This window comes from Hevea brasiliensis, chromosome 5 (assembly GCF_030052815.1).
Source record: "Hevea brasiliensis isolate MT/VB/25A 57/8 chromosome 5, ASM3005281v1, whole genome shotgun sequence".
In the NCBI taxonomy this organism is placed as follows: domain Eukaryota; kingdom Viridiplantae; phylum Streptophyta; class Magnoliopsida; order Malpighiales; family Euphorbiaceae; genus Hevea; species Hevea brasiliensis.
The window spans coordinates 24,814,944-24,831,519 of NC_079497.1; the positions used below are offsets into that span (position 1 = coordinate 24,814,944).

The 16,576-nt window shown below is 31.8% G+C and overlaps 1 protein-coding gene across 1 annotated transcript; it reads right to left on the reverse strand.

Annotated features, from left to right (window-relative positions):
- Positions 1 to 13,777: 13,777 nt before the first annotated feature.
- LOC110669036 (ATP-dependent 6-phosphofructokinase 2) lies at positions 13,778 to 16,248 on the reverse strand. The gene is made up of 2 exons (XM_021830487.2): positions 15,574 to 16,248; positions 13,778 to 15,048 (listed from the first exon to the last, which is right to left on the reverse strand). Exons 1-2 carry the CDS (start codon positions 16,231 to 16,233, stop codon positions 14,227 to 14,229), a joined length of 1,482 nt encoding a protein of 493 aa, XP_021686179.2. The 5' UTR covers positions 16,234 to 16,248; the 3' UTR covers positions 13,778 to 14,226.
- Positions 16,249 to 16,576: the final 328 nt, after the last annotated feature.

Consider the following 16,576-nt stretch of genomic DNA (forward strand, 5'->3'; position numbering starts at 1 on the left):
CGGAATATCGTTACGTATCTTAAGTAAATTGCTTGCCTTGGTGGCAATTCCTCATCTAGTATTTTTCTTATTTCTTACTGTTCTATTTATTTTTATCTATCGATATTCTATAGCTTATTTTGCACTGATGTGTAGTTATTATTTTCTTTTGTACTGAACTATAACCTTTCAATATTCTAACTTTAGAGTTTTAAATCTCAGGTTAGGATTTTCAAACACCTTTCCAATAAGAAAACTTTATCTTATCATAACTGTACCAAAACAGATGCCGTTTGCAACTATTCTTATTCTTGTGTATTATTGGGTAGTACGTAGCTCTACACAATAAATTCCAAGTCAGTACTGTAATCTGCAGCTTACAGCATAAATATCAAGAATATTGCATAGTTACTACGATACATCCCAATAGAACAAACTTCTCTATATCTTATTTCTTTTAAATTCACTAATATCTTGAACTTATTTTGATTATGGTACCCACTGACATCTATCAGCAGTAATACCTTTACCCACATCTAAGATAGCTATATTACTATAACTTACTTTTAGGTTCTCTTTCGTTACATAATTAGGCTTACTAATTAACTTTAAAAATTCTTGTGTGCTAGCAAATACTTTCACTGATAAACTCTTCCAAAATTAATTTTAAAAAGACTAGTTACTAACATATCAAAATTGATTTTTTTACACATACATATCTCAGTTAAGAATTAAGAAAATACCAGCAACCATACTAGAAGTCTCATCCTCGTTCCTCTGTCGCATAGTGTATACTCTCACTGGAGCATCACCTTGTCCTGGTTGATTCATAGTACTCTGACTTCCAGGTGTACTACCCCTACCTCTGCCTCTGCCTCTGCCTCTACCAACTGTTGGTAAACTCTTTGGAGTAGAAACTTGGGCTGATCCTTCTGCCGTGGTAAATGATCCATAACAGCATGGACTTATGCAATCCTTAGCAAAATGACCAGTCCCTCCACAAATTGAAACATGCTCCTATAGCTCTATAACATACTCCACTATGTGGTTTACCACAAGTCTCACAAAGTTGATCCGATAGCGTATTTCTGCGTCTCTGTTGAGTTTGCTGATTGGATTGGGATGATTTCTGTCTAGAAGATATACCTCTACCCGATTTGCGTGAGCTGGATCCTTCAAAATGTTTTCTTTTCCCAGAGCCACTCTTAGTAGCTTGACCAGTAGCCTTTTCAGTTTTCTCTTTCTCTTGTGTACTCTTTTTCATTGCCCATTCTGATTCTATCCTTTCCAGTTCCAGGGCTTGTGAAATCAATTCAGAAAAATTCTGGTGTTGGAACCCTACCACTTGCATTCTCAAGCTAGGCCTCAACCCAGCCTCAAACCTCTTACACCGGTTTCTGGGGATGGAGACTAAGCTTCCAGCATAATGGCTCAGTCGAGAGAAGTCTCTCTCATGTTCTGCTATGGTTCTGTCCCCTTGTTTCAAACTCAGGAATTCTTGTAACTTCATATCCACATATGCATCGAGGACCCACTTCTGTCAAAACTCCCTCAAAAAGTCTGACCAAGTAAGGACTGGAGGTTCTACCAGGCTGTGGGGGATGGTCTTCCACCATTCATACCCATCCCCTTGGAAAAGAGATACTGAATATTCAAATTTTAATTCTTCAGTACACTACAGCTTTCTGAAAACCCATTCCATTCTTTCCAACCACTGTTCTGCCTCCAGTGGATCCACTGTTCCTTTAAATTTTGTAGCCCCAAATTTCATTAATTTCTCATATTGCTGAGCCGAAGGCTGTGGTTGTGCTGCAGGTGCTTGTGTCTGTGCTTGAGGTGGCACATTTCCTGCCATTTGTTGAAAGAATACAGCCATCTGCTGTGCAAACTGAGTAGGGAACTGCAGTACTTGAAGAGGAGCTGGAGTGGTTGACCCACTCACATTCTGGAGTGCTAAGGCTTCTCCTCGGGCCTCAGCCTCGACAGATTGCTCTACAGAATGATATCCCTCCTCCATTTCGTTTTCCATAAAATTTCTACTCTCTGATAACAAACACAAGGAGTTTGACCTCCGTTAGTGCATATTCATGATGTAAATATGTCATATATATCAAACATTTGAGCAGTTGTATTTACTGACAAAATATTTCAAATTCACAGTTCAAAATTTATTTAAAAACCTTGCTCTGATACCACTAAACATGTCACATCCTACTCCTCGTAAGATGTAACATGTTCCCGTAGTACACCAAATGAATTACCATACTTCACCTACCGGTAACCCATTAACTATACTACAAGGGATTTTAAAACAATTTTCGTTCATTTTAGAGTTGGTGGGTAAAAATTTTTTCAAATTTTAAAAACCTTCATTTAGAGTCCAAACATAAATCAAATTTTTTAGATATTTAAAATCTCCGCAATTTTTACAAAAATTTCGGCAAAGTGCCGTCTGTATTTTGAGAAAACAGTTTTTCAAAACCTGAAAATAGAAACACTCTCAATATATTTCTCAATCACAACTCCATTTGCAACCACCAAACTTCAAATCAATAGCAATAGCAACACTTTAATTCAAAATCCAAATTTCAAATCAAGAATTAATATCTCAAAACATTTCATAACTCATGCACATTGCATTTTAAATCATTAATTTACAATCATAAGTTAATTTACAAATGCAAAATCTCAAAAATAATATTATTACAATTTTATCTGTACAACTGCTCAAATTACAGAGATACATATGCATACTATCATATTTACATCAAACTAAACTACCAGGGTATAGACAAATACCCGTACAAAGATTCTTCAATTGTGCTCCTCTCTAACTGTAGCAGCTCGCTTTGCTGCTGTGTCATTTTCCCTATCTACGACAGCAAGTTAAAGCTATCGCTGAGTATATAAATAATCAGTGGTGCACAATAGAGCATAAAATGCATAATATAAAACATTTATGAACAAATCGTCATTTAAAAATCTCATAATCGCATTTCACAATTTTTTTTTCTCAAATCACATTTATAACAAATTGTAATTTTCAAAGCTTAATATAGCACAACTTGATCAAATAATTTAATAAACATAGTGTTGCTAAATAATAACACAACTTAGGCCATGACAAAAAATTTTCGAACATGCCGTGTGTACGGCATACTCACCCCACTAATCGAATTCAATGAGGGAGGTGGCTAGCTAGCTTATGAGTACTCATCCAAACTCACCCCTCAGATTGGGAAGCCAGAGAGGGAGGAATATAGTCAAATATCAAACTCAACCCACAAGTGGCGGAGGAACATATTAATATTGCCATACCAAGTGTGAATTAAAAATAATTTAAATCAAGTTTTTCAAACATTTCATACAATTTACAAATCATATTTCATTCCAAACTTTTCATTTACAAAGTAGGCAATACACTATTTTTCAAATAATATTTTCAAAGCCATAATAATCAAAATTATTCACAACATTTATTTCAAGAATTGTCAAGTAGAAACAAAAAATTTTAAGTTTGTTGTGCACAAACCTGATGTGAGTCGCCTCTAGGCCTTGACTCAGTCCTTTATACCTTCCGGGTCTTTTTCAGCTGAAACACAACATTTATAGTGTTTCAGTATCTTATTTCACACTAAATCCAATAATTAATTCATAAATACATAATTCTAGCCCAAATATGCTTAAACTAACATTCTTGGAAATTTTCATTTTGGAGTTACTATTTATGGTACTATTCAAGTCAATTTGTTGACTTTCTAAGGCTTAATAGGTATGGGAACTTCAACTTTACTCACATACCATATTTTGGTCACTAAATTTGTTGGTTTTTGTTGTTTACTCAAATTCTAAGTCTTTTAGGCAAATTTGCAAATTTTTAGTTTTGGTGTCTTAAGTTACACTGTTCCATTGGTCATTTTACTGTTAGAATTTGGTAAAACTTTCTTCATAGAAAATGTTCCCTATTATCCTAAGTTTATTTTCATTTTTGAATCACTCCAATTGGAGTTTTGTAGCTCAAGTTATAGCTATTTGAACCATGGCTGCCGGATTGGACTCAATCCAGTTTTCTGGGCAATTTTTGGTTCTGGCCGTTTTAGGTCACAAACTTTGAGTGGCCAAATGACCTAGTTAATGGCATAATTTGGGTTTGTGTTCTTCATAAAAGTTTTAGGTCTATACCTCAACTGTCCACTGGTAAAATTTCAGGTCATTTAGACCTGCCTAGCTTAAGTTATGACCAAATGAACAAATACTATTCATTTGGTCAGTTTATACAGGGCAGACTGAGATTTTCCAAGTTTGGTCAATTTGTTCACTAGGTTTTGGTCACTTTTTGAGCATGCTTCCTAGATAAAAATTGTGTCATTTTGTGTCTATTTTCATTCCCAATTGGTCTCATACCAATTGGACTTGTAAATTTTCAGTTTTGGTCTCTCAAAGGGATCTTGGCAGCATGACCACACTGAATCCGAATTTGGTTTCAACTCCAACACTTTCAACACACTTCATTTGGTCACCATTGACCATTTCTTACTTCAAATTAGGCCAAAGACAACATTTACTAATTTTTCACATTTTTGTCTCTAAACCCTAATGTCCAAAACCCTAATTCACTCTAATTGTTGCATTCAACCATTTCCATGCCTTTAATCATAGTCATTCAACTAATTAAGGTTCATATACCCATTCAAACCATTCAAATCATGCAATAAAACCCCCATACACATGCTGGCCGAATTTCAGTCATGGTCCCTCAATAAATTTTTCTTTTCATTTTAAGTTTATTTACAAGTTAATCAAGCTAAAAACACAACAAATAAACTAATTTTGTATCTTAAATCACTAACCTCAATATTTGATGTCCAATTCTTCAATTCTCTTCCTTTTTCTTTTTCTCTGTTCTTCAATCTCCTCTTCTAGTTGCCAAAACAAGCTTTATCCATGGTAGAGTAATTTTCTATGGTGAGATTTTTGGTTTTTCAAGCTCAAAGATGAGCTTTCATGCTGGTTTTGTGAGGGAGAGGATGAGAGAGGGAGTGAGGCGGCACTTAGGGACGAAGAAGGACTTTTAGTTTTTTTTTTCTTTTCTTTTCTTTTCTTTTCTTTTCTTTTCTTTTCTTTTTTATGTCTTTAGGAAGACCAAAATTCAATTTAATTAAATTTATTAATTATAATCTTTATTGCATCATGCATGATGTAATGCATGATGTCATCTCCCTACACCTTTTTTATTTTCTCTTTTTTTTTTTAAATTTATTTTTCTATTAGTTCTTTAATTTAATTCCTGACTCCGAAATTTTCTTTTCTCTGATTTTATTTGATAGTTAGGTCAGGAGTCAGCTCTCGGGGTCAATTGACCAAATTGCCCCTCGCTGGTTCAACCCGGTTTGCAAATAATTCAATATTTCTTCCGGATCCTTGACCTTATTATTTGACTGGCTTAATAATTATTTTTCGTGATTTTCTCTTATCCACTGTGTTCATAATGGTCCTAAGGACCGCAACATCACATTTTACGGTTCGAAATTTGACTTTAAATCGACTTCGCAGTCGTTCCCGAGAAGGTCACCCATCGCTGTGACTCTCGGCTCGTTTAACTTCTTATGTTCTGTTTTTCTTATTTATACTTAACTAATTGACAATTACTAATTATTTGTGTTTATGGCTTATCTAGTTTTCTTAAGTGTGGTTCCAATCCCCTTAATTGTCCGGACCGACTCCGGTCACCAGAACAGTGAAATATATCAAGCTATACAAATAGGGGTGTTTCACTTCTGGCTAGCGTTCATGGCTTCCAAGCATCGTTGATCGTGCTAGAGCTGGTGGGGATCTCACCGGCCATGGGGGTTCGCCGATAAAGGGAGGAGAGAGAGAGAGAGAGAGAGAGAGAGAGAGAGAGAAAGAGAGAGGTTGGGGGGGGGTTTCCTGTGCTGCGTTTTGGGTTTCTTTTTTTTTTTTTTAAACTTCTAATTACACTATTAGTCCCTCAACTTCTTAAAGGTTTACAATTAGGTCCAAAATTATTTTATTATGTTAAAGTTTAATAAAACTCTAGTAATGATAAAAATAAATATAATCTAGGAAAATTTAATTATTTTATTCTCATTTAATAAATTAACTTTAATTAATTTATTTATTATTATTATCTTCCTTTATTTTTAAAATCAATTCAAATAAATCCTATAATATTAATAACATAATATTTCCTTTTTATTTTATTTATAATTTTAAAAATTTTGAGTTGTTACAGTAATAAATTTAAAATTTTATGTGACAACACAAAGAAAAAAGTGGACTGATAATGTTTCAGTTAGGGGTGACCACGGTTCAGGAACCGCCTGTTACGGTTCCTGAACTGCCGGTTTAGGTTCAATGAAATCATGAACCTGAACCAAACCGCTTGGGGACGGTTTAGAAGACGGTTCTTGAATCGCCAGTTCAGGTTTGAGCCCTGGTTTAAAATGGTTTGAAGGGCGGTTTGAAAAAGAACGGTTCAAGACAATTTGGATGATGGTTTGGAAGCGATTTAGGGATGGTTTAAAGGTAACTTAGAAAAAAACAAATTAGAGAAAAATTTTATTGATTTAAAATTTAAGTTATATTTGTAAAAATATTTTAATTTTTCTTGGAAATCTTTCAATCAAAATAAAATAAGAAAAAAAAAGAAAGAAAATAATTTATCTTTAAGAAAAATTTAATAAGTAAAGACTTGAACTTGATTAAAAAACTATAGATGAAATTAATTTTTATTAAAGAAATTAGCAAAAAGTGTATGAATTTAATTTTGCCTATATATCCCTTTAGGATTTAAAGGAATAAAAATTTTTAGTTCTATTACTTGCTTTTTTTTTTATAAAAATTATATAATAATTGATAATTAAAAGTATAAAAGAGAAAAAAAAAATTAAAATAGAGGGTATTGGAAATTTTATTGAGGATTTAAAGTAATAACAAAGTAATTAAAATAGTATTGAAAATTTCAGTAAGTATATAAAATAATAAAGTAGGAAAATTGAGAGAGTATTGAAAATTGAAATGAGTGTAGAAAATAATTATTTAGAGAATTTGAGAAAAATTGAAAAAATATTAAGAATTGAAGAAAATGTAGAGAATAATTGTGTAGAGAATTAATGATATATATAAATGAATTAGGAGTGAGGTAACATATTTATTGAATTTTTTTTAAATTTAAATCACCGGTTTAATTCGGTTCGAAGTCGTAGATTCAATCTGATTCGGAATCATCGGTTCATGGTTCTTAAAAAATATGAACCTGAACCAAACCGCAGAAGGATGGTTTTGATCTGGTTCGAAGCCGGTTCTGATTTTGACCGGTTTTAATCCTTTTTTGACCAAACCATTTCCGGTTCGATTCCGATTCAAAACCGGATCGTAGCCATCCCTAGTTTCAGCACCAGTAATTTGATAAATTTACCATGCTCAAATATATCATACATTTCTTTTTTTTTTTTTTAAAAAAAAAACAGAAAACAATACATTTCAATTATCATGCTTTATCTCTTTATTTTCCAGTAATAGTAATACCTTTTTTTTTCTTCAATTTCTATTTTAAAAAATTCAGCCTCACATCATAATAAAATTTAAAATAAATCTGCTTGAATGGAGTGTATGCTAGTTTTTTTGAATTAATGAAAAGTAAATATCATAACCTTCCCAACCAACTAATTTGGTGGGTTAAAAAGTGAGATTTTACCTACTTTAAAAAAAGCTTTTCTCCTGATCAACTTCACTGGTTTAAAAATTTATTTTTTATCTCTAAAAATTTCCTTCTAAATAGGCTATTAAATTTCTCAAGAATAACTCTTATCTACACCCATATATATACACCCAATTAATTTACAGATGCTAAATTAGATAAAATCATGACGGATCCTATCTAAGATCGTGGTAGGCCCTATTCAAAATTATAATTTGTTAAATTTTTATTAATTGGGTGTATACATACCTAAGTGCGTTCAAGAAAAATTGAGTAGCATTTATGAGCACTTAATTTTTCACTCTTTTAAGCTTCATATTACCTCACTTTCTGTTACTTTCCTACAGTAGTTTTTACACCATGGTTGTGCTCCTCAAATTGAAAAGTTTCAAGGAAATGGCTTCTTTTACAGCCTCTATCATTAGACTTCTTTCAAGCTCATCTGGCTGCGCGGTAAATTTACTAAGAAGGGTACTCAATTATTCGATGATTGGAGAAGTGGTTGTGATTCAAGTAAGTATTGTCTTCTTTGTCTTCCTTTTAAGTTGTTTGACCTGAGATTGAAGATTATGGCACAGTCGAATTTGGTAATTTTTTATAATTATATATTTTCTATGACATCACGAATATATATATCATTAATAATTCAAATAATATATCTATATATTATTTAAATTATTAATGATACTAATATATTTATATTATTAGTGTGTTAACATGAATTATTTTTTATTAATCTAGAAATTTAATATATTAAAATAATTTGTTTTATTAATATGAATAAATTTATTATTATAGAATTTTATTCTAAACATTTTTATTGTAAAATACTATTATTTAAAATTTCAATTGAAAATTTTATATTGTTTTTAAAAAAATTATTTATACATTAAAATTTAAGTAAAATTATTTTAATTATCATTTATAAAATACATTAAACTACTAATTTTAATAATATATTATTTTTATTATTGCTTTTAAAGAAATTAGTAATTTTATAATATATTTAATATTATATTGGTTCAACCCAGTTGTATAATGTCCTAAAAATTCTAAAAAAATAAGCAATTGATTAATTGCATTATTTTAAGATTTATTTTATTATTTAAAGATGCTTTTATTAAATTATTTAAAAGTTCTAAATTCAAGTTTTGAATTTTAATTTTGTAAGTATTCAACTTATAATTTTATTATAATATTATTTTATATTAATAGTATAATGATAAATATATTATTGTACTTCAAAAATAAATAGTATTTTAACTATATGAAATTGATTTTAATTAAAGTTATAATATTCATATTAAATATATCTTATATTATTGTTTAAATATATTATTATTATTATTATTATTATTATTATTATTATTATTATTATTATTATTATTATTATTATTAAATTTAATTTAATTGCAGTATAATATTTTGGACTATATTGAAAAGAACTTTGAACCTTGTTGCAAGAATAAAAAAATTCAAGGATTTAAAAGTAAAAAGTAAAAAAAAAAAAAAATTTAAACGTACTGGTAGACACAAACACGCCCCCCCTCAGCCTCTCTCTCTCTCTCTCTCTCTCTCTCTCTCTCTCTCCTTTCTTCTTTCTTTTTTATTTTTCTTTTTTCGGCCATAACTTCTTCCTCCGATTACCTTTTTTTGATATTCTTGGTATCAAAGTGCTTTTCTCCCTATAGGCATCACATAGATACCAAGTCGTGCGGTATCATTTCTCGGTTTGTGCAAATCAAGTTTCAAAAATTTTAACTCATTTTGACTTTCGCACAAATTTCTCTCAAGCCAGAATTTTTTTCTTATAAATCCAAGTATACCAACACGTTGTACACTCTAAGAGCTTCGAAACTATACTAATTTGAGAATTTTTTGACACTCACAAGTTTACTAGTGAGATTTCGGGTCTTTAAAACCATATTTTGAGGTAAATAAAATTTTTTTTCTAACTCTTTATGTTGTAGGCTTTGTGTAGGAACTTTAGTTTTGGAGAAATTCCATCATGCCTGGGACTGTAATTTTAGTCCGGACACACGGGTTTTCTGAGACCCACGTTGAAAATAAGTCGATATTATAGTCATTTCTACCACTTTCAGATACCCCAGATGCATAGGTAACCCCGAATGTAGAATCACTATATTTGCCTTAAGCTGAGCTATTGTTTGATCATTAATAAAATATTTATGGGACTATGAAATACAGTAATTTTAATTATAATATTAAGATAATATTATTAAGAACCTTCAGGAATATTTATAGAATTTTTGAAAGTGATTTGGATATTTTTAGACAATATAAAATTTTAGGTCCTTGAGATGAAGTTGAGCAATAACACGTATGAGCATTGTATTGTACTATGTTGTGAGCCTGAGACCTTTAAGTTGTTGAGATATAAGTTGTGTTTTTTTGCAGGGAAGTTAGGTTCTAGATATAGAAAAAACTATGTCGAATTTTCAACACGTATGCGAAAGTATTTTGTTTATTTAATTAATTATTATTGATCTATTCTTGATAGTTATTTGATATATTTACTTAGGTGATTCAAATAAACTATTTTTATCTTCTCAGCAGAACCAATAAGTATTGAGTTGCACTGTGAGTTAAATATTGATTATTTTTATAATTTCAATATTATTTATATTGTTGACATGCCCATGCATTAATTATATATATACTTAGTTAAATAAATTATAAGCATTCTTATCGCTACACACTTAGTTAAATAAATTAGAAGTATTCTTATTGCTACACATTTAAGGGCATAGAAGAAAATTTGAGTAACTCAAACCTCTCAAGCAATTTTTTCATTTTGACCCATTTATAAGCGCTTAATTTTTCACTCTTTTGAGCATCATATTACCTCACTTTCCATTACTTTCCTGCAATAATTTTTACACCATGGCTGTTCTCCTCAAATTGAAAAGTTTCAAGGAAATGGCTTCTTTTACAGTCTATCACTAGACTTCTTTTAAATTTCTCTAGCTACGCGGTAAATTTTCTGAGAAAGGTATTCAATTATTCGATGGTTGGAGAAGTGGTTGTGATTCAAATAAGGATTTTGTCTTCTTTGTCTTCCTTCTAGGCTGTTTGACCTGAGATCGAAGATTAAGATCACAGTCGACTGTGGTGATTTTTTATAATTATATCTTTTCTATGAAATCACGAATATATATATATATATATATATATATATATATATATATATATATATATATATATATATATATATATATATATATAAATAAATTCTTATTTAAATAATTAATGATACTAGTAAATTTATATTATTAGTGTGTTAACATGAATTATTTTTTATTAATTTAGAAATTTAATATATTAAAATTAATTTTTGATTAATATGAATAAATTTATTATTATAGAACTTTTATTCTAAATTTTTTTATTGTAAAATATTATCATTTAAAATTTCAATTACAAATTTATATTTTTTTTAAAAATTATTTATACATTAAAATTTAAGTAAAATTATTTTAATTATTATTTATAAGATATATTAAACTGCTAATTATAATAATATATTATTTTTATTATTTTTTAAGAAATTATTAATTTTATAATATATTTGATATTATAGCGGTTCAATCCCAATTCAACCTTAAATCCTTAACTTTCGTTATTCACTGATTCAATGACCCGTCCCCATTTCAAAACCTTGGTGGTGCTGAAGTTCAAGTTAGTGTTCTTTGAATTCACTCTTAATACCTTCTTTCCACTAGGCCCTCCTTAGTTAGCAATAACTTTGGCTCCATGTCAAAAACCATGTCTACAACTTCATGGTAGGTTGCTTCCATTGACACTCGATTTAAGTCTAAGCTTGAAGCAAGAAAAACAAAGGGGGGTGTGTGTGGGGTGGTGGTGTTGTTTAATGAAGCTTGTGTTAAGCCTTGAGATATAGGCATGAACCCGTGAAGAAACTCCGACTGATGTTAAGGTATACAAGCAATATCTTGGTCGATTCAAACTCCTAGGAAAGTTAAGAATGTCATTTTGTTACTTTGCCAATATCCATAATAAAAGGGATAGGTCTCACTAAGTTTTGAACATCGAACTCCAAAAAGGCAATTTGAGGTGGTTAGAAGGGCACTTGCGAGAGTGCCTAGTCAATTGCATTCCTAAATGAGAATGAAGTTGGTGATCATGGTGTTGGAGCTATCCCTTGGCCATGTATATTTAAGGGTTAAAATCTCACACACATAAGAGAATGGAGTGAAAAGAAACGATGTCATAAAACCCTTGAAAGTGCCTTAGAGAAACTGATGGACCTCTGATAAAAAGAGCAGGCGATCCCTATAGAAAGCAAGCCCAAAGCAGGCAATTGGCATGAGAAAGGAACTTTCTTTTTTTTGATAAATTAAAATTTTATTATTAATAGAATTCAAGAAAAACTTAACAAAATCAGTCATCCTAAAAACCATGGTCCATAGACCAGCCAAAAAAAAAAAAACCGACCGAGGCTTATGAGAAGGGAACCTCTTGGACTTGAAAACACTAGAGTTAAGAGATAAATTGATTGAAAACTGATAGGAAGGGGCACCAAAGCTTAAAACCTTTAGTAGTGCCTAAACGTGCCTAAACGTGACCAAGAAAGTTGGACCGAGGGGAAGTAGGGGATCGGCTTGAAGAAAAACCCCAAATTGGTGATTGGAGTTCCTAAAGTTTCTCAAGGTGCATCGTAATGCCACATCAAATCTGGGAACAATCAAAGTTCATCACAGTAGATTTTCAAGCTCAGGACATCCAAGAGTAATGGAAGCAATCGAAATGACTCTAGAAGAGGAAAACAGCCTATCGCCATTAAAGAGTCCCAAAAAGCGGGCAATTAATCAAAGTATAGATCACGATAAAATTTTAATAGGATTAAAAATCACACACACAATTAGGAGTATTTTTTAACAAAATAAGTTAACCAAATAAATCCTATAATTCAACAAGAAAGCTACCACTACTAGATTCTATAAAGAGGCAAATCCATTCTTTTTGAACGTTGAAGAGTGCAACTTCTATGATCCAACTTTAGAAAACATGTAGAAAAGTTGTTGCATTGCTTTCGGAATCCACACAGGTCGAAGGAGATTCACTGCAGGAGTCACCATCTGCCTCAAAGCAATTGGAATAACTTTTTTTTTTCTCTTATTTTCTTTATTTCTTTACGGGTGTCAAAGAGCATTATCATTAGCAAATATTCTCGCTCGGCCAAAGACCTTTTTGGAATATGGCCACTCCTTAAATCAAGGAAATCTTTCTTTTTCCTTTAAGCATCTCTTATTTATTTTTTTTATTGGATGAATACTAATTGAGCATCATCCCATAGAATAATACAAGGCTTTTCTCTATTCTTTTCTGCATAATATTTATCTTGTTGCTGCTTTTTCACTGCATAATACACTTGATAGTTGGAAATCGTTGTGGATTGTGGGACCATGTTCGTCGAGTTGTCTATCCGCTTTATGCTGATTCTTTGCTAGCCGCAAGGCACAATAATAATAATCGAAACAAATGGTTTTTCTACTAATTATTTCTTAATTATAGTATTTTATTTACAACTTAAAATACTGAAGTTATTTTTAAGCCTCCACCTTGCATCCCAGCCCACTCCCACATTCCTCCCATGCTTTTTTCTTTTTAATTTTAATTTGTTTTAACTCTTCAATCACTATTCATTGTTCGATTTATGCTAATTATTTTTTAAAAATAAATTTATTTTGCCTTTATTTAATTATGACAGAAAATTTTACATCATATATAAATCAATATTAATATATTTTCATACATGTTAATATTAATAATTATGACAAATAATTAGATTTCATTTACTTTTAAATTCTTGTGTAATTAGAATGCTTTATTCAATTTTCTAATAATAACTTCAATTCAATGTGCAATGTGTAAAGTTTATATTTGCAGAGGTGCTAATTAGTTAACCCTTTTAACTAATACTACTATATACAATTGTTCAATTTAATATATATATATATATATATATATATATATATATATATATATATATATATAAAAGAAGTAAAATTGAAATTATTAAATAACTTTCTTAAATAATAATAAATAATAATTTTATTTATAAACATGCAAATCTGATATTTTAAATTATTACAATAATAAACTGAATATATTTTTAATAATATCATTTTCTATATTTTAATTCACAAACTGGCATCTCATGCCTGTTCTTGGTGATACGTACGTATGATGAAACTGTTCAATCTAGACCATGTCTATCATGTTAACATGGCAAATAGATACAATAGGCATATCCCAAGTTTATATGGATCAACCTAGACAAAAATTTATCATTCAACAAACCACACCAGCCCAAACACAAAACATCATCAATATGCGTTGGTAGGTAACAGCTCCCTTTTCTTATAAACAAGATTTGGCTGTGTTGGAAAACCCTTTAGGATTATTTATCTCTATCTTGAATGCACAAGGAGTGACCTTGGTACTCTATGACTGCGCAATATCGAATAGTTGCCTGAGAATCTTCATTTCCTAACAAAATCAGGCTGATTAGTGACGGATCTCACCCATGCCCATTTATGGTCCATTACGTTAACTTCATTCTTAGCTTCTGCAACTTCTTTCAATGGGATATAAGCATAGTTCCCATTAATAGGTCCACACACAAATCCAGTGTAACCTGCCATAACCCCATGAATTGCTGAATGTGCAAGAAGAGTGCAATATAGATTATCCATGGCATTTGCAGGGACGGCACGTATCATATACGTGGGATCGATATACTTCACGGTGAATAAATCATTTGGGTGGTCTCTAGACCACCAGTTCCTCAGCTCTGACTTCAACCAAGCACCAACATCTAAGAAAACTGGGTTGCCTGATTCATCCCTCTCTTTTTTCTGGGCATCTGTTCTTGGTATCATATCCTGTCCTGCCCCCTCTGCAACAACCAGAACTGCATGACCATTTTCTTTTAATCTCTTCTCAAGAAATTCAAACAGCCCTCCTTTTCCTTCCAGATAAAATTCAGTTTCAGGAATTAAACAGCAATCCACATCACGACTGCTCAACGTTGCATAGAGGGCTATATGACCCGTGCTTCGACCCATTAGCTTCACCAGGCCGATACCATTAACTGCACTCTCAGCCTCCACATAAGCTGCATTAATTGCTTGTTGTGCCATCTCCACAGCTGTCTGGAATCCAAATGATTTGTCAATAATGCCTACATCATTGTCAACTGTTTTGGGAATTGCAGCAACTCCAATGTTCAGTTTCCGGCGACAAATTTCATCAAATATCTTTACAGCCCCACGCAATGTTCCATCTCCACCAATGATATAGACCTGTTCATACTTATTAGGACAGCCAACAAGGAGAGACACTAACTAGAATCATTTCATAATCACACTTAAGCTCTGTAAAGTATCATATGAATTGCTCATCAAGTGCATAATTTAAATTGAGGTTGTGGCCATGGGTATTGCATAATTGCAATCAATGCACAAGTAATGCTCTAAAAAAACTTTTAGGTAAGTCTCATTTGATATTGAGATTATAAGACTAAAAAACGCTTTTAAGAGATAAATATCAATTTATATACTCGCAATTTTTTTTTATTTTAAAATTATTGCAGATGAAAATATCAAATTATCTTTGAATTACAAATAACACCAAATATTTAGATTTTTTTTTTTGTCACCAATTTGTTTTTGATAGCCCTGTTAACATGTATACAAAACAGGTAAAGGTTACAGCAGAACAAATGCTTCTGTTCTGCATTAGTTACAGACTCTTAAGTCTTAACAAATAAAATAGTTCATATATATTTCGTTGAATGAAAAAGAGGCCAAGAAGCAGAGAGACCAAACCTGATTAAAGCCCCGACTTTGAATGGAATCAACAATCTTATGGAGATCAAAGCCACCCCTGGAGGTCTCCAAAACTGTACCACCCTTCTTATGCCAGTCATGGACAAGCTTCGGATTCAGCTCAGTCGGTTCTCTTGAATAGAATCCTCTGTACCCAGCAACTATCCCATATATCTGACGCACCCCATATAGTTCCCACAGCCCAACCACCAGCTCCCTGATCACCGTATTCATCCCAGGGCAGAGTCCCCCACAGGTAACAATAGCTACCCGAGTGCTGCTTGGATCAAAGAAGATTTGCTGGCGTGGGCCAGCCCGATGGTAGACAAACTGGGAAGCACCAGAAGAGAAGGTACCAGAAAGGTCGATGATAATCTGGCGGAGGATGATGTCTGAGTGGGTAAGGTAGAAGCCATCAGTTGGGTGGTAGAAAGGGTTGTTATCTAATGGGTTCGTGTAGGATTTGAGATCTGGCAAGTAGTCAGTTAAATGGGGAGGTTTTTGGAGTTTAAATGGGCAAGATGAAAAGGATTCTTCTGAATTTTGGGTGGTAGTAGTGGGATTGGTGGATTCGGGCAAAGAAACCGCCATGTCTACGGCGGCGAAGTAGCACTGTGGGGATGAAGACAATAAGTATGAGAGAGTAGGCGTAATTACCATCAAAGGGAGGGAACGTGGCGGGCCAGAGGATGGAAACGTGGAGGTTGGTGGTGGTGTCGTGGCATTTCTCCAGAAGCACGAGGAAATCGCAGTGGCACGTGGGGACGCGCGGGAAGGAAGTGATGCTACAATGAAAACATTAGAGATTTTTACTCCAGTTAAATTGTATATAGATTAAATTTATTTTATTATTTTTATTTAATTAATTTTTTATTAAGATTTAAAATGCTAATTTCAGATACATCAGAATAAATTTAAAATAATCTTATATATATATTTGTGATTTTTTATTATATTAAAATATATTTTTTTAAATACAGATATTTTTTAATTCATTAGATTA

What these genes read in the sequence shown, in the direction of transcription:
- LOC110669036 (XM_021830487.2), bottom strand. Translation starts at nt 16,233, where the DNA reads ATGGTAATTACGCCTACTCTCTCATACTTATTGTCTTCATCCCCACAG. An exon ending in AAAGTCGGGGCTTTAATCAG is followed by an intron (nt 15,049 to 15,573) that starts GTTTGGTCTCTC and finishes AAGTATGAACAG; the next exon opens with GTCTATATCATTGGTGGAGA.